Below are 24,341 nucleotides of genomic sequence, written 5' to 3'. Positions count from 1 at the left end.
TTCAGAAAGTCAAGGATGATGTTAACTCTTCAAAGTCCAAACAACAAAACAAACCTGAAACGCTCTCTCTTTCCTTTTCGTTTGAACTTTCTGTCGTCATCTTATTCTTCTTCCTTCTCTGTGAAACACTGTAAAACCCTTTCTTTCTCTCTCTCTCTAGAGAAGAAATTAAGAGAGGCAAAGAGTCGACGATCCGATGGTGATCATCGTCCTCTTTCTGCTAACAGTGGCCGGAATGCTGCCCTCGTCCAGCGGGCAACCTACTACGGCAACCCCTCCGTTGCCCTTGAGGGACACCTACAATGGAATCTTCCTTCAGTACACCTACAATAGAGTCTTTCAAAGTACAATCCGTCTACCCCTACGTCGACAATACTTCTGATAAAGGGCTATGCCTTTCAGGCCACCCTGACGCTGCTCAACACAAGCGTTCGCACCCTCAAGTCTTGGCAGACATTCGTCGGGTTCTGGCACCGCGAGGTCCTCATCTCGACCTCCGACGTCATGCTCTCTGATAGGACCCACCTCCCCACCAACATCGGGAATGGCACGTTCCTCTCCGGCTTCCCCATCACAGACCTCAAGATTGCCATCGGGACGGCTGGCGACTACAGCCTGATCACGACGAAGATCATGCTCAAAGAGGTGGAGTTCGGCATCGCGATTTATGATTTACACACAGTAGTGATTTATGAAAATCACATAGCAAAAAAAATGGCAAATCGCGTAGCGAAAAAAAAAATGGCAAATTGCTATGCGATTTTCATAAATCACTATATCGAGTAGCGATTTACGAAAATCGTGTAGCGAAAAAAAATGTCAAATCGCTAAATTGAGTAGTGATTTACGAAAATCACGTAGCGAAAAAAACAAAAACAAAAAATTGTTAAATCGAGTAGCGATTTACGAAAATTGCGTAGCGAAAAAAATTAGAAAATCACGAGAAAGGGTGTTACGAAAACCGCTAGCAAGAAACAACCGAAGGAAATATATGAGCGCCATGATCAAACAAAACACTTTATTGTTTTTTTTCGACAGTTACAAGAGGGAAAAAAAAGAAAGAATTTATACAAGGCCGAAAAAAAAATTTGTTTTGGGGTGCGCTGCCCCCAGAGACCCCAGCCAGCCCCCCCCCCCCGAGACCCCCCCCCGCCAGGGGCGCCCCCCCCCAAAGACCCACGCTGGGGGGATCCCCCGGACCCCCCCTCCTGTAAGGGCAAAAACTCTGAATCAGGCTATAGTCAGTGTGCAGGTCAGTCGGTGCTTGATGGAACAATATAGGATCATCTGCTGGATATGCACAGAGGTAGAAAGAGAAAGGAGAGAGAGAGAGGGTTCATGTTCATGGCCTTCTTGATCAGGGGGGTTCCTTTCTCAAATAATTCTGCAGTGCAAGGACTGAGTCTTAAATAACTATCTTCGGGATACTTAAGTCTTTGCAACCGCTCCTTTTCTAGAATCGTCGTTTTATGACATCAATGGCAGAAAGGGAAGTTAAGTCTTTGCAACAACGTCGGACTCCGATGCTAATTGATGCTAAGAAATATGGGGATACGAGCCGCACATGCGTGGCGCTCATTGGGACCCCCGAACACGCGGTGCAGCTAACGGCCGTCTTGGGGGGGGGGGCATATAACCTGCTTTGGTTATTTTCACATAATTCTGAAACAAAAGTCATATTTGTCACTTTGACCAAGGGTGCTATGAGACATATTGACAAATACCGCCCTCATTTTGAAAATATCAGAAATTTTAAGGCATTTTTTAACATCAACATAATAGAAAATCATGCTCATACTATTTTCAAAAGTACCAAGTAGTGACATTAGCTTTGCATTTCATATTCGATTTGTATTTCATATATTCATGCTTACTTTTATTATGTTCATGATTTTTTTTTTATTTTTCTGACATTTTCCCAGAACAAAAAAATGTAAATCCGAGATTTTCGCTAGCCAAGAAAATCTCCATAATGCCATGGAATTTATTTATGCAATGCGGTCATAGAGAACTATAGAGGCCCGGATTGCCATTGTCAAGTAGTGCCAACTAAAACCAACGAAGGCTCCGCTTGCCTGGTAGGAGCTGCTAGTGCACTTCACCTTGTGTTGGGACGTTGCAAGTTCAAATCCCAATGGTAAAGTTGTATAACTGGTAAGCGTCAGACTAACCCCAGCATGGCTTTTAGAAAGAAAAAAAAGTAGTGCCCACTAAACGTCTTTAAATAGCCTACAAGGGCTCCCTAGTGCTCATATAGTAGGGTGGCTTGTGAACATCACGAGTTCGAAACCCATAAGGGGCATCCCTTGCCACAAGATCAAATTTGGGTGCACTTCTTGCTGATTGGGGTTTTATCAACCAAAGTCTGCCAATGCGCGATTGACGATTGGAGAAGAGTCGTGAGGTTACTTTCTGGAGGAGAGTGGCATTTTGGAAGACTTTGGATGGCGACCACCCTATCATCAATGGAATATTTAGAACATTTCAAATATTGAAACTAGCTGGCATTGCAATAAGCTGCTAAATTTAGAAAATAGTGTGGGGAACCAAAAGCTTCCCCTCAAAAATCTGTCTGGAATTGTTCTCCCTAGGGTTGTTAACAGGGTGGAGCTGGTTCCAACCCACGTGGATCTGAATGCGGATCTGAGTTTGAGGTGCTGGTACCTGGTCTGGACTTAGGTCCTACCAAGTCTGTCATATGAGAACCATATTCGGGTCCTATAAGGTTTGTATGAACCAGACCCTGTCCATACCCAGTAAAAAAATATTATTTTAACTTTATTACATTGAAAATTGACGAGTCTTAATTAGAACTCGGGTTGGACACAGGTCTGGTATGAAAGTTTCCAAACCATACCCAGCTCCATATACTAATCGAACCTTTTGGGTCTGATCCGGGTTCTAATCCGACCTCCTGGCCAAACCCTGACCCTATAGGATTTGATACGGGTCGAGTCAACTCAACCCATTAACAACCCTAACTACCAATGATTTTCAGTCACCAGAAAGTCACTAATTAAAGTAAACAGTTTGCCAATCGCCTGAAAATAGGAGCAAATTATATTTGTAGGAATGTTTCCAACTTCCTTGGCTACTGGTGAGGAGTTGGCTTCAAAAGTTGTATAAAAAGGAGACCAACCTCTGTTTTTGGAGGGTGGGGGACCATAGGCAGATATCATTTCAGGATGGAGATGGGCTCTCGGGTACCCCTCTGTTTTGCTATCCTTTTCTGCTTATACCTCACACCTACCTATGCAGCCAAAAAGGTTCTCTCTCTCTCTCTCTCTATATATATATATATATATATATATATATATATATATATTGGGTGTGAAAATTTTCTAAGGAATGAAAAAAAAGGTTGAAGGAACCTTGAGTACAAAAACATTAACTGGGGTAATTGTTTTGTGATGTTGGTAGTCATATATCGTGTACATGGGGAAACATTCTCATGCATCACTAGACGACGTAGATCACGAACAAGTCAGAAATATGCATTATGATTTCCTTGGATCCTTTCTAGGAAGGTAAGAAGTCTGACCTTATAAACTTGTGTTGTTCGTATTTACTATGAAAGGTTCTTTTGTTTTTAAAAAGTTTTGCACGGTGACCTTCTACAGCACTGAGAAGGCCAAAAGCTCCGTCTTTTACTCCTACACAAATCATATCAATGGGTTTGCTGCCACTCTCGAGGAGGAGGAAGCTGCTGAGATAGCAAGTAATCATATTAAATATTTCTTTCAAACAAAATAATCATATTAAATATGGATATGTGATCTTTTTAAGGAAATAATATCACACACACACACACACACACACACTGTTGCAGCATTACACATTCATGTTTTCATGTATCTACTCACCAAGTGTTGGATAAACAGGATAGATAGATTTAGCATGCTTTATTTTGCATGTTAGTATATTTAATTATCTTCAATGCAATGTATATATATAAACAATTTGACAAAACACATTTTAATTTTTGGGAATTTATCCTTATAGATGTGATCTAAATGTTCAATTTAGCTGCGATTGGCTTTTGGATTAACAGAAACTAATGTCTGTACAGGATTTTCTAGCGATCCAAAAAACGGTGGCCATAAATGCACCAAATTTCACTGATTCAAAATGATGTAGTTTTTCATCGAAAAAACACGAATCAAGGGTCGATTCATGCTAAACCGATGATACTGAACACATTTATGAAGTTAAATTGAGTCAAAACGATTTGTATTGTGAGGGCCCAACTACAATTACAATGATTTTACAGACAATAAATTGCAATTATTTATCTGTAACTTATGCAAAGCATCTTTTGCAATTTTGTTTTGCAGAGCACCCAGATGTGCTGTCCGTGTTTCCCAACAAGATTCATAAACTTTACACTACCCGATCATGGGAATTCATGGGCCTGGAGAAAGATGGCCTGACTCTACAAAACTCAATATGGGAGACGACCAACTACGGTGAAGATGTGATTATTGCGAACATGGACAGCGGTATGTATGTGTCATCCATGTTGCTCATGCGTCTTTAGTGACACGACCGGACACGCTCAGACATGATATGATAACACATATGGATATCATCCTAATTTGTTTAATATATAATTTTCGTATAATTTCATTAAAAGTACATTGTTTATGCAGTTAAATATAGCAAAATAGTTTGTAATTGATTGAAATTTTTAAAAAATCGTGTCTGCTTCACTGGATGATGGATTTCAATGCTTGTGCACATGGATTAATAATTTTCATTGTATTTCATATATAATGTTGCATCTATGGTACCTGGTGAGCCCAACCTCCGAGAATCAATAAAAATATGAATCCTTGTGCTACTCCATGTATTGCACTTTAATTATAATTGATTTTGGTAAAGTGATTGGATCAGAAGTAAGGATTTGATCCAAACATTCAAATGTATCTGAATTTGGAACTGCCCATTATCATGAAATTAAGCCCGTTCCCTTTAATGGGAACGAAACAAACTAGCCCTTATTGGATCACAATTTTTTTCTTCACTTAAGAGTCCCGATAATGAGACTTTTCTTTTTTATTGAATTGAATTGATCCATACTTGCACCCTTGTGTTTGGTCATATTTAAAGTCATCTTTATGATTTTCCATCATACTAAATTTCTTATATGTACTTCTCCTTTTGTGGTGTTGCCAGGAGTTTGGCCAGAATCAGAGAGTTTCAACGATGAAGGTTTTGGGCCAGTCCCTGCGAGGTTTAAAGGAGTGTGCGATAATGGCACTGACCCAAACGGTTTTAAATGCAACAAGTATGCTTACTACAACCCTCCTCCTCCTTGCGTGGAAGGTTTCATGAGCTTATATAGGACCATGTCGACTCATATCTAACCAGTATTGTGCCTAAACTAAGTCCAATATCAAGAGCATCACACTAGGTCCTATATAACAGAATCCTAGTTCGGCCAGTTTTTACTGTACAGGAACCGGTGCAAATGTGGTCATCCAGAGAATGTGCTTATTCAAACCAAATGGTTGATCTGAGAGTGAGTGGAAATCTCTTAGATGGAGTTTGATGCGCTGGACAGTGTTTGTCCAGAGCTCACCGGACTCAGACTGGTGTGTCCTACCGCGACCCCTTTGGAAACACTGGCCAGGACTGCCTTGTCCTTGCAAATCAAACACAGCACAACACCCGCCTTGTCCCCGTGGGGGTCTTGTCCCATGAATCATACACCGCCTTAGAGGGAATTGAGATCAGGTGCAATGTGATTGCACACTCTAAGTGTGCTGCTGCACCACCATCTGCTGTTAGCTGACAGACTGTATCCGAGAGATGGTCGGGTGTTCAGGTGCAGCAGCACACTAAAAGTGTGCAATCACATTGCACCTGATCCTCCCTCCCTTATAGGCCGTAATAAGAGTATTGGTTTTCCTGAAAACCCAGAAGAAACCTATGTATTTTTTTTTTTTTTTGAGAATTAGAAGAAAGATGAACTGCTTTTGGAAGGACAAATGTGAAACCTTGGACCCATCTGCTGCGTCCATTCATTATGTGATGGAGCCTCTTTTTTTTTTTCTAAATTCTAGGCAGCCCATGGAAGATCTAACTTATCTCATAATGATGCAGCCTGACTGCATGCGTACTTATTTATATACATATATTTGGACTTGTGGTTGGCTCTAGGAAGTTGATCGGTGCCCGTTACTTCTACCATGGCTATGGTACTGAGCTGACCATGCAAGACTTCGTCTCTCCCCGTGACCATGACGGCCATGGTACACACACTCTGTCGACCGCAGCAGGCAGCTTTGTGCGCAATGCAAGCATCTTTGGTCTTCTTAATGGCATTGCTAAGGGTGGTTCGCCCAGGGCTCGTGTCGCGACCTACAAAGTCTGCTGGAATTCATTGGAGAGAGGCGTTGGATGCGCCGATGCCGACGTCATGGCTGCCTTTGATATAGCCATCGCTGATGGTGTGGACGTGATCTCGGCATCGCTTGGATTCCATTCGTTTGACTACTATTACGATGGGATCGCCATCGGGTCGCTTCATGCTATTGCAAAAGGGATCGTGGTGGTCAGCGCGGCCGGAAACGACGGGCCTACACCGGGCACAGTGGGTAATGTGGCTCCATGGTTAATCACCGTTGCAGCAAGCACAATAGACAGGACGTTTGCTTCGTATGTGACTCTTGGCAATAACATCACTCTCGAGGTTAGTGTTCAAAATTTTCTCTTGAACTTTGTAAATTACCATGTGATATATTTCTTATCATGTTGAATGTTGAAAATTACATCTAATTTTAAGGCATTTTGGTCATTTGACTTAGAAAGGAAATGTGTGACATTTAAAATTGTAATGTGTTTTAGAAAGAAAATTTGTAAGAGAAAAAAAGAGTAGAGAAGGGGGGAAATGGTGGTAGGATAACCAACCTACCACAGGAGCCTTATTTCTAGCATTAGTGGAGGCATTTTGAAGGTGATTTGAAGAGAAAAATGAGGGCTGAATATTGAGGCATGAAAATTAGTGTAAAATATCATTGCAATTTTGGTGGTCAAGAAAGTATTTCTCATGAGTTAAGTTGTATTTTTCCCTCTCTTTTATGTATTTAAAATGTGTTATGTGTTACTATGTTTTTATACGTTTGATTCTTGAGATTATCAAATGGAAGATGCTATTTGAGTTTATGTTTGATTTGTTACTCTCTTGTGATTTTTTTCCTTTTGTATTGTTTCTCTTTTAAGCCCACAAACTTGATGTCACGTTAATATGCACCAATTTTTTGATAATTTGCTGGTTAGAAGTGTGGTTGTTTGAAAATGGAATGAAGGGCTAATATATTTAATTTTAAGTGCCTATATTGTATAGGGAGAACTATGATAAGTGGAGTATGAAATATGCATGCTTCTTCTGTTCTGTTACATATGACTCTAAAGAAGAAAAAAGACATCTTGAAGTAGCCGATCATCTTGGATAGTCTTTAATGCATCTCTTTGGCTCATCAAGCTTTTTCTTCAATCCATGAGTATGATTGCATCAGGATATTGTACTTGAACATAAAGCCTTCACTATCTTCAAGTGAAAGACTCTTGCATCAAATACACGTTAGATTCATAGCACATCATATTCAGTCATATTATAACATATTCAGTTTCATACATAAAAGCATATCATATTTATCATCACATATGCATCATCAAAACATAGTTTCTCAACATTCTCCCCCCTTTTTTATGATGACAATATATGCCCCCCTTATCAATAAGCCATATATATTAAGATGATTTAAATATTATATCAAAAATGAAAAATGCATAAAAAATAGCAATCATAAAAAATACAAAAAATAATAACATAAAAAGTTTGTGTACACTTCATGTGTATGAGATAGAGAGTTAATCATTTTTCTCCTATATAGGAGAGGTAGGTTTTCTCCCCCTTTGTCATTGACAAAAATGAGGGATCAGAGTATTAATATTACAGACCAAGAAAATGTTATTCAGAATTTGATGGTGAATGCAGATTCTTGAGGATTAGATCTTGTCCTAACTTCAATGAGTGAAAAGCCTTGATTAAGGCAACTTGATTCTGCATAAGAAGGTCTTATGTCGTCTGGACATCCACCAGAACGGAGAACAAGTCAGAATGTGATGTTTGCTCAGATCCTGGTTCATTGAATTCTTCATCTTCATATGGTTGTTGTGGAGAACACCCTTGAACAAAAAAGTTAGCATCGAAGACCTTAGTAGAGAAGGATGCTACCTCGTCGTGAAGGGGTACATTGAAGTATGAAAGAATTAATGAGATGAAATAACCAAAAGGAAGGAGGCAAATTTTTTTGAAATTGATCATGTTTTCAAAAATAATAGACGACCAATTTATTGGTAGAGAGCAAAACATTGCATATAGTAAAAGAGAAATTTTTTTGGCCACAAATCCTTGTGAATTGGATTTTGGAAAGAAGTTGTAAAATAGGATGTGAGAGAGAAGATTTGCATGTGGTTTGAGATTGTTGGAATGCCATGAAAATTTGGTCGAATTAGTAGAGGTGAGAATTTTGCAAAACACAGAACGTTCAAGTAGTATTATGTTGGACAGTTCAGTACCACAGGATGGGATATGAAGAATGACACCTAGTGTATGAGCATTGAAGGAAAGGAGATGGCCACGAACCATAGTGGTAATGGTCTAATGGTCATTATCAACTGACATATTTGTGTAAAAGAGTTTGATTAGGTCAGGATAATAGGTGGCACATTTGGACGATCCTAGAATATAGGTGAAATCGTGTAGAGATGTTTCAAGGTCAAATGAGGAGAAATCATCAAAGGAGATCAGTCTACCTGATTGAATTTGAAGGGAATTGACGTAGTTGTAGTGTTGTATAAGATCTGGATATCTTAGTTCGGAGGAATCAATCATATCAAAATCATTGGTGTAGGATTTTGAAGAGGAGGCCATTTCTAGTGACTGAGAGGTGGATAATTAAGAATAAACTTGAAGAGAGAGAGAAAAAACTTGCGAATGTATGATGGATTTTTGAGTGATAGAGGTACAAATGCAAGGGTTCATTAAATAGAGAAGGTTGAGTTATTTCTTTAATGAAAAGAAATAAAGCTCGTATAATGAAGAAAAAGGACATATTGTCCGATCAATGTTTTTGACAGATGAATGAGAGTGACATAAGGAGATGTTATAGCAATGACATAGAGTAAGATGCAAACAATAGTCATAAAGAGACAAGTTGAGAGTCATAGTTTAAAAGACAAAAGAAACTCGACATGGGATAGTCCATAAAATAAAGAGAGAGAGAGAGTAGAAAGTAAAGTTTTACAATCTTGTCAAAGGGCCAATCCACGGTTTTGAGATAAAACGACAACAAAAATAATTCACTTCACGTGTGATGGTAAGGACATAAGGTCCAATCACATTATGTCAAGCTCTTTATGAATGAGCGATAAGTATAGATAAGACATAAAGGAAAGTTGAAAAGTGAAAAAAGAAAGAAAGAAAATATGCAACAAGTGTTGGAGTAAATAAAATAAAAGAAATGAGACATGAATTTTTAAAGAATCCAGTCATAGGGTTTGAGTGTACTTGTTATGTCAAGCTTAACGACAATAATATTTTAGAATATGAAGGGATAAAAAAAAAGACGTGCAAAGATATGTTGAAATGAAATAAAAGGTGATGTGTACTTGACAGGCATTAATAAGGTGTCATGATTGAAAGGTATGAATGACATAAGGAATTTGTCATGATTTGTGTGATTTAATGTTTATAGCTCATATAGGTGTAAGAGACATTGATGAGAAAAAAAGAATCAAGAATGGCATGTATATGTGATGAGACATAAAGTGGGATATAAAAATATTTTTGAGAGAAGACACCAAAAAAATGTCGTGAGAGAGAGAGATAGGACACAAAGTAGTATGAGTTTTGAAGTAATATTTGACTGGGGATACCAAATGTGGTGAGAAAGAAAAGACATTACAGTAAATATTTTCAATGTAATATGCATGAATGATAAACTAGACTATAGTATAGAATTGTAAAAACGTAATGTGAAAAAATGTCATATGATACTACAAAGTTTTATATGTGTAAAAATACAATTAAGTGTGATAAGTTAATTATATGTCACTTAGTTTACAAATTTCTAATTCTCTTATAATACGTATAAAGTCTTCATGTTTTAAAGGTTTAATAAAAATGTCAGCTAATTGTTGATTAGTGGGTACAAATTCAAGTTTAATTATATTGTTTAAGACTTGTTCTCTTAAGAAGTGGTGTCGAATTTGTATGTGCTTAGTATGTGAGTGAAGAATAGGATTTTTAGATAAATTAATTGCATTGGTATTATCACATAAAATAGTTGTATTTTTGAATTTTAAACCAAAATCATTTAGGGTTTGTTTCATCCAGATAACTTGTGTACATGCTAGGCTTGCAACAATATATTCAGCTTCAGTAGTTGATAATGATACACAATTTTGTTTCTTACTGAACCATGACACCAGTGAGTGTCCTAGCATATGACATGTTCTACTTGTGCTTTTTTTATCGAATTTACTACAAGCAAAATCAGCATCACTGTAAGTGATTAAATCAAATATAGATGATTTTTAATAAAATAACCCAAAATCAACAGTTCCTTTTAGATATCTCATTATTCTTTTTACAACTTTAAGATGTGATTCTTTTGGACTTGATTGAAATCTAGCACACAAGCAAACACTGAACATAATATCTGGACGGCTAGTAGTTAAATATAGTAGAGATCTTATCATACCTCTGAATAATTTTGTATCAACAGTCTTACCATCTTCATCTTTGTCCAATGTAGTGGTTGTACTCATAGGTGTATTCTTTGAAGCAATTGAGTTCATGTTGAATCTCTTTAGAAGTTCATGTGCATATTTTGACTAGTTGATGAACACTCCATCCTTGGTTTGTTTAATATACAACCCAAGAAAGTAGGTGAGTTCTCCCATCATACTCATCTCAAATTCTTTTTGCATAGACTTAGAAAAATCTTGACAAAGACCGTTATTAGTAGATCCAAAGATGATATCATCCACATATATTTGAATGATTAAGGTATGAACATCCACTACTTTTACAAATAAAGTTGAGTCTGCTTTGCCTACAAAAAATCTAGTTTTTAATAAGAAAGTTTTATGTCTATCATACCAAGCACGAGGTGCTTATTTTAATCCATATAAAGCACGTTTTAGTTTGAAAACATGATCAGAAAATTGTTCATTTTCAAAACCTGGAGGTTGTTTTACATATACTTCTTCATTTATAAAACCATTTAGAAAAACACTTTTAACATCCATTTGATATAATTTAAAATCCATAAAACTTGCAGAAGCCAAAAACATTCTAATGGATTCAAGTCTAGCAACAAGAGAAAATGTTTCATCAAAGTCAATACCTCCCTTCTGATTGTATCCTTGAGTCACTAGCCTTACCTTGTTCCTTACAACATTACCTGATTCATCTAGTTTGTTTCTGAAGATCCATCTTATCCCAATGATTTGATGATCTTTTGGTTTTGGTACAAGGTCCCACACATCATTTCTTTGGAACTGGTTAAGTTATTTAGTCATTGTCAGCATCCAGAACTCGTCTATGATGACTTCATCAATCTTTTTAGGTTCAAATTGAGAAATGAAGGTCATATTTGCAATATGTTCCAACAGAGCTCTTGTTTGAACCCCCTTGGTTAGGTCTCCCAAAATCTGCTTTTGAGGATGATCTCTGATTTCAACAAATGTTCTTTGATGATCATTTTCATTAGATTCAGCTGTATTATCTAAAGGAAAATCTATACTTTCAAGGTCATCATCATTAGTGTTATTATGTACAATTTGACTAATAGATTCATCAAATCTGACATGTATAGATTCTTTAATTGTATTAGAATTCTTATTGAATACTCTATATGCTTTACTATGACTTGAATATCCTAGGAATATGCCTTCAACAGATTTAACATCAAATTTATCAAGACTATCTTTAGTATTCAGGATAAAGCATTTACAACCAAAGACTTTAAAATCGTCTATTCTTGGAGTTGTTATAGAATAATTCATAGAGAGTTTTATTCAATAAAGGCCTAATAAGAACTCTATTTGAGATATAGGATGCAGTGTTTACAACTTCAACCAAAAAATATTTAGCAAGCTTGTTATGTTGGAGCATTGTTCTGGCAGATTCTTGAAGAGTTCTATTCTTTCTTTCTACTACACCATTTTGAGGTGCAGCTCTAGGAAAGACAAAGTTATGTGAAATACCATACAAGTTACAAAAATTTACAAAAAGATCATTATCAAATTCTCCTCCATGGTCACTACGAATTTTAATAATTGTAGATGATTTTTCATTTTGTAATTTTTTATATAAAATCTCAAATTCATAAAACGTATCACTTTTATTTTTCAAAAATATTACCCAAGTGAATCTTGAGTAATCATCAATAATGACAAAAGCATATTTATTATGATTAAGACTAGCTACTCTAGAAGGACAAAAAAGATCCAGATGAAGAAGTTCTAGAGGTCTTTTGCTTGACACAATATTCTTTGACTTGAAAGATGATTTTGACAATTTTCCTAGTTGGCAAGCATCACAAAAATAATCTTTTTTAAATGATATTTTAGGTAATCCACAAACCAAATTATTTTTGGCAAGTTTAGATATATATTTAAAATTTGCATGTCCCATCCTCATATGCCATAAGTTTTGAGTCATTATTTGCTATGAGACAATGTTCATAAATATTATCTAAATATAATTCATAGACATTATTTTGTCTTGTTCCATTTAAAATGATGTTTTTGTTTGAGTCAACTATGAGACATGCATCATGTTTGAAATTGACATTATATCCTATGTCACACATTTGACAGATGCTTAAAAGATTATGCTTTAATATTTTCACAAGAAGAACGTCTTTAATAAGAGGATAATCAATATTTTCAATATTACCAATACCAATTATTAAGCCTTTGTTGTTATCTCCAAAGGTGATAGTTCCTCCTTCTTTGTATTGAAGAACAACAAATAGTTCTGGACGTCCTGTCATATGTTTTGAACATCCACTATCTAATATCCACCTGTTCTTCTTTTTCACTGCCTGCAACAAATCAAGTGAAAGACTTTTTTGATACCCAGTCGGGTCCCTTCTTGTTAGACTTAGGAACCCATATCCATTTATATTTGGGTTTATCTATGATCTGAGAGGAGTTCATGGAATAAGAATTGCAATTATTTTAAGAATAATAACTCTTTTCAAAGTCAGCAGAGCTTTTGATAAAAAAAGTTTTTTTATTTGCACAAAAATGAGAGTACTCAATGCCGGGCCTGTAAAAAGAAACTTTTTGAGAGGCTAAAAGTTTATCCAAGTTCTCTTTTCCTTTGGTAAGCTTGAAAACCGTTTTCATAAGGTTTTTAATTTTAATTTTTAATTCTGAAATTTCTACTTGAAGATTTTTAGTCTTAGAATTAGTAGACATAATTTCAGAGGTAAACATGAGATTCTTTCTTTTTAAATTAGAATTTTCAATGGAAAGTTTCTCATTTTTCTGAGAAAGCTGTAAGATTTTAGATTTTAAAACTTTATTCTTGTGACTTATTTTTCTAGATTCTTCAAATAGTTCTTGAAAAGCCTCTAGAAGATCATCAAAAGAAAAGTTTGAATTTGGACTTACAAGGCTTTCTTCCATCATGAAGCACATATTTGCAGTTTCAGCTTCATCATCACTTGACTCTTTACTAGTGGATGGTTTTGAGTCATCCCATTGAGCATGGAGAGCCTTTTTCTTGAAGAACCTTTTCTTTGTATTTTCTTCTTTGGATCTTCTTTTTAGAAGAGGACAATCATGTCTCACATGACCTGGTTTTTTGCATTGATAGCACGCAATCTCCTCTTTTGGATCCTGTTTTTCTTTGAGCTTTTTGGACAACCTATCCTTTCTCATGAATCTTTGAAATCTTCGAGTAAGAAGAGCAATTTTAGAATCTTTTTCTGAATCATCATCTTCTGAGAGAGCTGAAAAAGCTAGATTTTTCTTTATAGGTTATTTTTCTTCCCTTCTTTCTTTCATATGGACTTCATAGGCCATAAGGTTACCTATCAGGTCGTCTAAGGTGAGTTTGGATAGATCTTGGGCTTCTTCAATGGCAATAGTCTTTTTCTCCCAATCAGAAGTAAGTGATCCCAACACCTTTTTTACCTTGTCGGACTGAGAATAATTTTCTCCCAGTGATTTAAGATTATTTGTGATGTTGGTGAATCTAGTGAACATTTCAGTAATGGTTTCATCTTTGATCATCTTGAAAAGTTTGTATTTTCGAACCAATGAAGATATCTTAGCTTCTTTTACTCTGTTTGTTCCCTCATGAATAACCTCCAAAGAATGCCAAATATCATAGGCAGAATCACAAACAGATATTCTATTAAATTCATTTTGATCTATGGCACAATATAGTGCATTCATGGCTTTAGCATTTAGATTTGTCATTTTTCTTTCTTCATCATTTCATGAAGAATAGTCTGTTGCAGGAGAAGAATATGAACATTCTACAATTTTTCATACAACAAAATCTACAGACCTGAGAAATATGATAATTCTACATTTCCAGTAGCTATAGTTAGTGCCATTAAAAAAAGGAGGGCAAGATGAGTGTTGACCTTCAATGTCACGAGCATAAGAGGTTGATGCTATTTTTGTGCTGGAAGACTTGTTATGTCGAAACCAGCAGAACCTGCTCTGATACCAAATGAAATACCACTAGAGGGGGGGTGAATAATGATATTTGATTTCAAATCGATAATTAAAAAATAAAGCAATAAACACCACACAATAAACACATGATTTATACTAGTTCGGTCGAGTTACTGACCTACGTCCAATCCTCAAGTAAAACACTTGAGCTTTCCACTATTTAATCCTTGTTACGGGATAAATAATACAACACCCTCTTCCTGAGAGGTCTACTTCTCTCAACAGAGAAGGGAAACACCCTCTAACACAGAGGTCTTCTTCTTCAACCAAGAAGGAATACAACAGAAAATAGAAAGTTACAACACTTTCTTATGGAACCTTCAGAATGATATGCAGAGTATAAATGCACGTATGAAGATTCTCTTAGAATGTTCTCTCTTTCAAAAGTAGTCAGAATAATTACTCAGGAGAACAAAATATTCTTCTTTCTAAAACACACACTCGATTTTTGTCAGAGAGCTTTCTTTGTCTTTTTCTCTTTTTTAAAACTCTGAGTGTTATCTCGAAAAGTGTTTTTTGTGTCTTGTTTTTGACATTCTTTTGTTTATATATATAGGAGTAAAAGAAGAGTCGAGTTTATTTGAAAATACTTTATTCAAATGAGAGTACTTTTGATGAGGGTTATCTTGTCTTATCAAAGACATCATCTCTTTTATGAAACGATTGTGTGCTTTTTGAAATACAATAATGTGTGTACTATTTACTTTTTCACAAGTTGTCATTTTTCAATAAATTCTTTTTGAAAAACGATAGAGGTTTGTATATTATAATATTTGTATATTATAAAAGGTGATGATTGATTTTTCAAGTCGTCATATCTGAATTAATTGATTTGTGGTACATTAAAGATTTATATTGTAATTTGTCATTTCTTACATAAATGATTTGTAATATATTAAATATTTGAATATAAAAAAATCACCATTTTGAGTAAATACTTGAAAGTACAATAAATGCTCTTTGTAGTACTTATTTTACAAATGGTCTTTTCTTGAGTAAATGCTTAGAGGTACAATTAATGTTTGAGTAATAAATAATGTTCTCAAATACCAATCGTCATGTCTTAAGTAAGTAAATACAAATGGTCATTTCTTTGTAATTAATGCTTTTTGAAAAATTTGACACTTCATATATGATGCTCTTATCTTTTTGAGCTAGCATATCTTATCACTTTTGTCTTTTTTCATAAATGCTTTTAGAAGGTACAATGATTAAAAAGGTCATTTTGAAATACTATAATATGCATAACGGTTCTTTTTATGAAAACTTGTCTTTTTGTATATGAATGACTGTGTATGATTTTAAAGCATATACTCTAATATGAAATATGCATGCTTCTGAAGGTTCTGTTACATATGACTCTAAAGAAGAAAAAAGACATCTTGAAGTAGCCGATCATCTTGGATAGTCTTTAATGCATCTCTTTGGCTCATCAAGCTTTTTCTTCAATCCATGAGTATGATTGCATCAGGATGTTTTACTTGAACATAAAGCCTTCACTATCTTCAAGTGAAAGACCCTTGCATCAAATATACGTTAGATTCATAGCACATCATATTCAGTCATATTATAACATATTAAGTTTCATACATAAAAGCATATCATATTTATCATCACATATGCATCATAAAAACATAGTTTCTCAACATGAAGACCTTAGCATGGTTGAATATGGTAAAGGGGCTTCCTATGATTGATAATCCACATGAAGTTTGTATTCTTGGAAAGCAACATAGAAGGAATTTTACAAAAAAAATGCATATCGAGAGATATAAAGTCATTACAACTTGTGCATGCGAATATATTTGAAGCTTTAAAGCTTATGTCAAAAATAACCATTTTCTCACTTTCATTGATGACTATAGTATAAAGACATGGGTGTATCTCTTGAAGAAAAAATCCAATGTGTTTGAAAATTTCAAAGAGTTAAAGACACTTGTAGAGAAGCAAAGTAGTTATCAAATCAAGGTGTTGAGGTATGATAGAGGTGGCGAGTACACCTTAAATACATTCCAAGAGTTTTGCAAGAGCCATGAAACTTCTTACACTCTTCAAAAAAATGACATCACAAAAAAAAATAACAAAACCACTCTTGATATGGCAAAAAGCATGGTGAAAGGAAATGATTTGCCTAATGAGTTTTGGGTCAAAGTCATAGCATGTGCTATGTACATTCTCAATAGATGTCCAACAAAGATTGTAAAGTTCAAGATAAAGCTTCTACAATCCAAATGTTGCGCACTTTAGAGTTTTTAAGTGTGTTGTCTATCCTAAAATCCTCAAAGAAAGAAGAACCAAGCTTGAAGATCAGTGAAAATACACTTTTATTTGTTATAGTGAGCACACAATGAGTTATAAGTTATATAACCTCATCACAAAGAGAGTGTTTAAAAGTAAAGATATAAAGTTTAATGAAGAAGAAACATATAATTGGAAGGGAACGAAGTTGTAAATGAAGTTGTAAATGAAGTTGGCATTAACATTGAAAATGAAGAGCAAGAAAAGGGACCACAAGGTCCTATACATAGCCCTTAATCACATCCAACTAGCTCTTTATCTCCATTCAATTCACTACTCGAAGAGAGTTATAGTGAAAGGCTTCAAACAACAAAAAGCAATAATATATATATATATATATATATATATATATATATATATATATATATATATAATGAAAATGATGTTACTGATGAGCATCCAATTATCTTTTGTTTTCTTGTACATTGTGACCCTATAAGCTTTGAAGAAGCAATTCAAGAGAAGAAGTGAAAAGATGCCATGGATAATGAAATCAAATCAATTGTGAAGAATGCCACATGACAGTTGACAACTCTCGAACATGGGCACAAACCTGTCTGTGTGAAGTTGGTTTACAAGAAAGAATGCAAATGGTGAAATAGAGAAACACAATGCAGAGCTAGTTGCAAAGGCCTACAATCAAAAGCAAGACATTGATTATGAAAAGGTATTTGCTCTCGTTCGATTAGAAACTATTGAATTATTGATTTTTATAGCGGTATAAAATAAATGAAAAAATTTTCAAATGAATATGAAAACGGATTTCTTGAATGGCCTTTTTGAAAAAAAAAATTATGTTGAACAACCATTGAGTTATATGAAGAAAGAAGATAAATAATAAAGTTTATAAGTTAAAGAAAGCACTATATAGCTTAAGCAAGCACCACATGCATGAAATGCAATGATTGATGCTTATTTTCAAGAGAATGACTTTAAAAAATGCCCCTATGAACATGTCTTATATAAGAAGATGAATAAAAAGAATGACATCTTGATAGTATACTTATATGCGAATTTCTCATCTTTACCGGCAACAATTCAAGCATGATTCATGAGTTTAAGAAGAACACGACTCGTGAATTTGAAATGACCGATATGAAGTTGTTCACATTCAAAGATGGCATATTTATCTGTCAAAGTGGCTATGAAAGAAGAATTCTCGAGAAGTTTAAGATGGATGGGTGCAATCCTGCACCCACACCCGTGGAGTGTGGAATTGAGTTGAAGAAGGGTGCTCGTGATGGGAATGTGAATCCCACTTAATTCAAAAGCCTTGCTGGAAGCTTTTGGTATTTGACATGCATAACACCAGACATTCTTTATGGAATTGGTTTGGTGAGTAGATACATGGAAGCACCAAATGACGTACATTTCAATGCTACAAAAGAAATACTTCACTGCATAAGAGGTACACTTCATCATGGTTTATTTTATTTATTTGCAAATGATTTTTGTTTTGTTGGTTATACGGATTGTGAGTGTGCAATAGATCAATACTTGCGGTTTTGCTTTGTTTATGGATAACACCGCATTCATGTGGTGTTATGAAAAACAACTCATTGTCACTCGATTTACTTGTGAAGAGGAGTTGGTTGTCGCGAATTCGTGGTTTATTTTATTTATTTGCAAATGATTTGTCTTGTTGGTTATACGGATTGTGAGTGTGCAATAGATGAATACTTCTGATTTTGCTTTGTTTATGGATAATACCCAAAAAGTTGCTTGATTTTTTAGAAATTCATCAAAAAAAAGCAATGAAAGTATACGTTGAGAACAAGTCAGGAATTTCATTGGTGAAGTTCACGATCTTCTATGATGGAAGCAAGCTTATTGACATCAAGTTTTATTTTGTTAGAAAACATGTTGAAGAGGAAGAAGTGAAGTTAATGCATTGTCTGTCACTAGAGCAAGTAGCAGACATATTTTCATAGCCATTAAAGTTTGATGTATTTAAAAGGTTGAAGGTTATGTTTGGCATAAAACAAATGAACTGAAAATGGGTTTAAGGAGATTTGTTGAAAATTAAACCCAATAATTTAAGGCCATTTTGGTTATTCGACTTAGAAGGGAAATGTTTGATGTATTTAAAATTGTAATGGGTTTCATTTAGAAAGAGAAATTCGTATGAGCTTAAGAGGTGTGAAAAAGAGGGCGTAGAAGAGAAAAAAAAAAGTAAAGGGAAAATGGTGGTGGATACCCTACCCACCTTGAGAGCCATATTCCTAGCATAATGGAATGGAGGCATTTTGAAGGTGATTTTAAGAGAAAATGAGCGCTGAATGTTGAAGCACGAAAATTAGAGAAAAAGAAAGACCATTGCAATGGTGGTGAAGAAAGCATTTCTCACGAGATAAGTTGTATTTTGTCTCTTTTTATGTATTTGAGATTTGTACTGTGTGATGTACTAAGCAGCCATGCTTATATATGTTTGATGCTTAAGATTATCAAACAGAAGATGTTATTTGAGTTTATGTTTGAGTAGCCCTCTGGTGCAATTTTCCCTTTTGCATTGCTTCTGTTTTGGGCCCACAGAAAATCATCAAGATTATCAAGTTCACCATAACGACCACTACATGGTGAGCTCATTCATCAATGGTTTATAAGTAGTTGTAGAGACGTCGGAGTTCATAAAGTACTAGTAGAAACATCACCGACTAAAACATTAGTCTCACTGCTCTGTTTCTCTAGCATCAGGGGTGAGTTCTAATAACTAACTTTGGTAATCTCTGATGGTTGTTGAATGATTGTGACTTAGAAACCTTTCCTGTAAAATCCTGCCACATTTTGGTTTACTAAGAAACGATTCCCTTGTTTGATTAGGGACGAAGCCTTCCCTCAGCATCCCTGCCAAAAGGGTCTTACCCATTGGCTTCAGGGCATGACCTCCAAATCTCTAACGCTACTGCTGCGTAAGTTATTTCAGTATTGCCTTCTACTTGATCAATGGTTTTGCTTTTGTTCTGTCCTGTACTAATAATGCAACTTCTCTTTGTTTGAAACTACCAGTGGTTTGTGTTTAGAGGACAGCCTTGATCCAGAGAAAACAAAGGGAAAGATTGTGGCTTGCTTCCTTGGAATAATTGACGGAATTACAAAGGGCTACGCAGTACAGAAGGCCGGAGGAATCGGCATGATCCTGTGCAATGATCCGGATACCGGAAACAGAACCTCGGCCGATTTTCACGTGCTTCCAGCCGTTCAAGTCACTGCATCAGATGGCCAGAAGGTCTATGACTACATCAGTTCCACAAAGTATGGTGCTTTTCCATATGCCCTTGTTCTTGTTAACAGACCGCACGTTTGCTTGAGAAAATTGCTTTCAACAGCAGGAATGTTGGAGTTCATGAACTTAGCCACGTTTCACCTGATTGCCAAACATACCCAGGTCCAAAGAACTGTTCATGATCTCTTCTTTCTTAACATTGGAGTGTTTGCCAAAATCAAGATATTTGACCTCAGCTTGATCGAATTCGGGTAAACTTATAATTAGGCCTATACAAAACCCTACCCTTAAGAAAACAATCAAACCTCAAACATGGGTTTTCAGATTGACGATAAATGAACCAATCTCTTGTAAAACCAAGTCCTATGGGTTTAACTTACATACTATATGTTGAATATCACAATGAGACTAGTGTGGGTAATCTTACTTATGGTATTGTTTTGGATAACCAATTATTTTTTGTGTTTGTATCTCAAGGAATCATTTTAACTTTTCTTTTTTAATTGTCAATTGAAGTTACGTACCTTGATTCTGGACTGTTTTAACAAGTTTTTATTATGAAGTATATCTTTATAATGGTGTCTCCTAAATTGGAAGCTGTTAAAGACATCCCAAAAATTATTCTTTTCATGGGCATGCCAACGTCATAAACAGCTTGAGTTGGCGGTCAAGCTTTCGAGTTCAAACTCATTACACTACAGGAATCCGAGCTCAGGCTTGGATAACCGGACTAAGATCAAGCTCCTGTTTGACACTCATTCTAACAAGCTGATGAAGTCAGCAGGATGTATAACCAAGAACCTTGTTAATGCATGCAGGTCTCCTGTAGCATATATATCTCCTCCGGTCACCACACTTGGCTCAAAACCTGCACCAGTCATGCTTGACTACTCAGGCCAGGGGCCTAATTCTATAACTGAGGGGATTCTCAAGGTCTGCATTAGTAAAGTACCCATGATAATCTTCAGGAATAAACTGATATACGTCTTGATCCTTGGGTCATTATAATTGTGTGGTTGACCCTTTCTTTTACATGGCAGCCTGATGTAACTGCACCTGGAGTGAAGATACTTGCAGCTTACTCTCCGGCTAAACGACTGACAGTACTTCCATCCGACCAGCGCCGGGTGAAGTATTTCGTCGACTCTGGTACATCAATGGCATGCCCTCATGTCGCCGGCATTGTTGGCTTGTTGAAGAAGGCTCATCCTGATTGGAGTCCGGCTGCTATTAAGTCTGCAATTATGACCACTGGTGAGAATTAATCACTTCTTTGTGATGCATATGATACAACGAACATTCTAGGTATCAGGACTGCCTTCAGTCTTATATGGTACAAGTTTTGATATTTTGCTACTTTGTGACAAGTTTTGATATTGCATTTATGCTCCATTCTGCAGTGTCCTAACTTATCCCATCAAATTTATACTCCCTGCGTGAATCCTAATTTGTTTCGTGTATTTGTTTATTAAGCGAGCCCGAACAGCAACACCGGGGAACCAATCTTAAATGCGTCTCTAGTGAATGCAACACCATTTAGCTATGGAGCTGGTCATGTTAGGCCCACCAGCGTTTTGGACCCAGGCTTGGTTTACGATTGCAGCGCTGATGACTATGTTAACTTCCTCTGCGCCATTGGTTATACCTCTTTACAGTTCTTTTATATGAACATCCACGCCAATTGCCCCCCTCAGGTGCCTAAGGTTGGAGACCTCAATTACCCTTCAATTTCTTTCATTGGTCTTAACGGATCCGATACCGCCTCTAGAACTGTCAAGAACGTCGACACCCCTGGAACTTACAGGGCTATTATCCAGTCACCACCTCATGTGTGTATCACAGTGAAGCCAGAGTTCTTGACCTTCGAGAAGGTTGGCGAAGAGAAGCAATTTACAGTGACTGCTGAAGTTAAGGAGGGTGCTAGTGATGGTTACGTGTTTGGGAGCTTAACATGGTCTGATGGCAAACACCTTGTTAGAAGCCCAATAGTGGTCAAGGTTACCAGAAACCAAGCACGTCCTACAGTCTAAATCAAGTGGAGCTCAACATGCCCTACAGTCTAATTCCAGTGACGGAGCTGCAGGTTGAACGCCCATGATATTCCAGGCACATTTAACTTCAAAATTTGAAAGAGTTCATATTTTGCTGCCTTCTTATTCTGGAAATTTGTCATGACAGTCAACAATATCTATCCTACTGTATCTACATCACAAAAAAAAAAATAATAATAATAAAAGTGCTACAAATTCTCATTCTCATGGTTTTCTTTATGATTCATTGTGCCTTCCCATATACTTTTCGTTTGATATAACCGGGTTGCTCGAATGCCTGGGGCTGGGGAGAAGCTGCTGACCACTTCGTCCCAGGTTCGACTCTCACCATGTGTACATACACTACAAGAAACCTGTGGATTAGCGATGACTTAAATCCGTTACTAAACAGTTTAGCGACGGATTAGCGTTGGATTAGAGATAGATAGCTTCCATCATGAATTTTTTGATGCTAAGTAGCGACAAAACTTATTCGTCGCTAATTTGCGATGAATTAGCGACAGAAATGATCCGTCGTGAGTCTGTCACTATTTTAAATTAGCGATGGATAATATCCATCGCGAGTCCGTCGCTATTTTAAATCAGTGACGGATAATAGCCGTCACTAATCCATCGCTAAATTTTTAAAAAAAAAAAAAAAAAATTTGCTTCCTGTCGGGCGGTATTTCGGCAGCAATAGGCCGGACTTGGACCGATTCGTCGACGGCGGCGGCGGAGGAAGACAACCCACCACCGGATCCCAGCAAGCCGTACTCCCTCAGCCCCAAGATCTCCGATTGGGTCTCGCAGAGGTCGGAATGGACCGATCTCGTTGTTGACGGCCATGACAGAGACGAAGTCGGTGTCGGGGCAGATGGCGTCACGGAGGCGGTTGAGGTCGAGGAGGCCGTCGGAGCCGACGGGGAGGTAGGTGGTGTGGAAGCGACCTGCTCCCTGGCATGCTCGACCGCCTCGTCCGACTCCCAGCCGTAGAGGTGAGTGCGGGAATGGGGGTTGCTGAAGCGGTCAATGAAGAAGGGCAGCATCGCGTCCAGCACCCGCGGGTCCACCGGCGGCGTCGCCTGCATGTCCAGGTACAGCGGCCGCCCCACGATCCGCACGCCCTTCATCGAGATTGCCCCACCCTCCTCTGCTGCGTCGGAGTTGGGCGACGGTCGACACCGGCCAACGGGATCGTTCGGCGAGCCTTATGGCGACGAGCACGAGGCTCCACTTCATCGATTGGCCAGCGGGATCGTCCGACGAGCCTTGCTAGTGGTCGCTTGACCTCCTCGACGCCAGGGATCCGATGGGGCCGAAGGGGAAGATCAAGACGGAGGTAGGAAAAATTTCGCTCACAAGAACGATCGTTTGGGAACGATTTAAATTGAACATCGGTTTAAATTTCGAACGGGGGAGAGAGGGAAAATTTTGCGCCTTAGGTGGGACAGTTTAAATAAAAAAGTAGCGATGGAATTAGCGAGGGAATTTTTCCGTCGTTAAAAAATCCCTCGCTAAGTTCCTACAGTTTTTGCGACGAAATTTTTTTGTTGCCAATTTGTCAATAATTAGCGACGGATTTGAGACAGAATTTGTATTGTTGCTAATTTCAAAAATATTTCAAAGATTGGCGACGGATAATGTTCTCTCGCTAAGTCTATCGCTGATTTGCGACGAAAAGAATCTGTCGTAAATATTCGTCGCTAATCAGGGTTTTTCTTGTAGTGATATACCTACCTACGGGTGGGCTTCGTAAGGGCTTGGATGTCAGCGACCCCTCCTTGGGTTTACCTTGCAAAGGAATGGGCCCATTAAGTTACCCCATTCTTGGCAAGGGTTCCTCATCATCAAAAACAAAAAATAATTATAAGAAAACCATTGACATGGCAAATGGAGAATTATGTATGTAGTAAATCCAATTTCACAATCATGAGTCCGGAACAAGTTGGATGTTGATCCATATTGGCTCAGTCCATATCCAAATCCAATGCAAGTCAAGGTGTGCTGAGGTCCAA

The 24,341-nt window shown here is 37.0% G+C and overlaps 1 protein-coding gene across 1 annotated transcript; it reads left to right on the top strand.

Moving 5' to 3' along the window:
- The first annotated feature begins 196 nt into the window (after positions 1–196).
- LOC149849031 (subtilisin-like protease SBT5.3) lies at positions 197–22,518 on the top strand. Its single transcript, XM_090006586.1, has 12 exons — positions 197–334; positions 403–681; positions 3,421–3,527; positions 3,621–3,718; positions 4,335–4,499; positions 5,176–5,287; positions 6,106–6,755; positions 9,765–9,816; positions 20,080–20,547; positions 21,115–21,229; positions 21,337–21,550; positions 21,770–22,518. The coding sequence occupies exons 1-12, from the start codon at positions 197–199 to the stop codon at positions 22,324–22,326; spliced, it is 2,955 nt and encodes a 984-aa protein (XP_089862712.1). The 3' UTR covers positions 22,327–22,518.
- The last annotated feature ends 1,823 nt before the right edge of the window (positions 22,519–24,341 follow it).

Source organism: Nuphar pumila, chromosome 1 (genome assembly GCF_984573655.1).
Source record: "Nuphar pumila chromosome 1, dmNupPumi1.hap1.1, whole genome shotgun sequence".
Lineage (NCBI taxonomy): Eukaryota > Viridiplantae > Streptophyta > Magnoliopsida > Nymphaeales > Nymphaeaceae > Nuphar > Nuphar pumila.
Note: the sequence above shows the minus strand (reverse complement) of the source record. Positions and strands in the feature narration are given on the sequence as shown.

What these genes read in the sequence shown, in the direction of transcription:
- LOC149849031 (XM_090006586.1), top strand. Translation starts at nt 197, where the DNA reads ATGGTGATCATCGTCCTCTTTCTGCTAACAGTGGCCGGAATGCTGCCC. An exon ending in GGAAGCTGCTGAGATAGCAA is followed by an intron (nt 3,719 to 4,334) that starts GTAATCATATTA and finishes TTTGTTTTGCAG; the next exon opens with AGCACCCAGATGTGCTGTCC. An exon ending in TATTGCGAACATGGACAGCG is followed by an intron (nt 4,500 to 5,175) that starts GTATGTATGTGT and finishes TGGTGTTGCCAG; the next exon opens with GAGTTTGGCCAGAATCAGAG.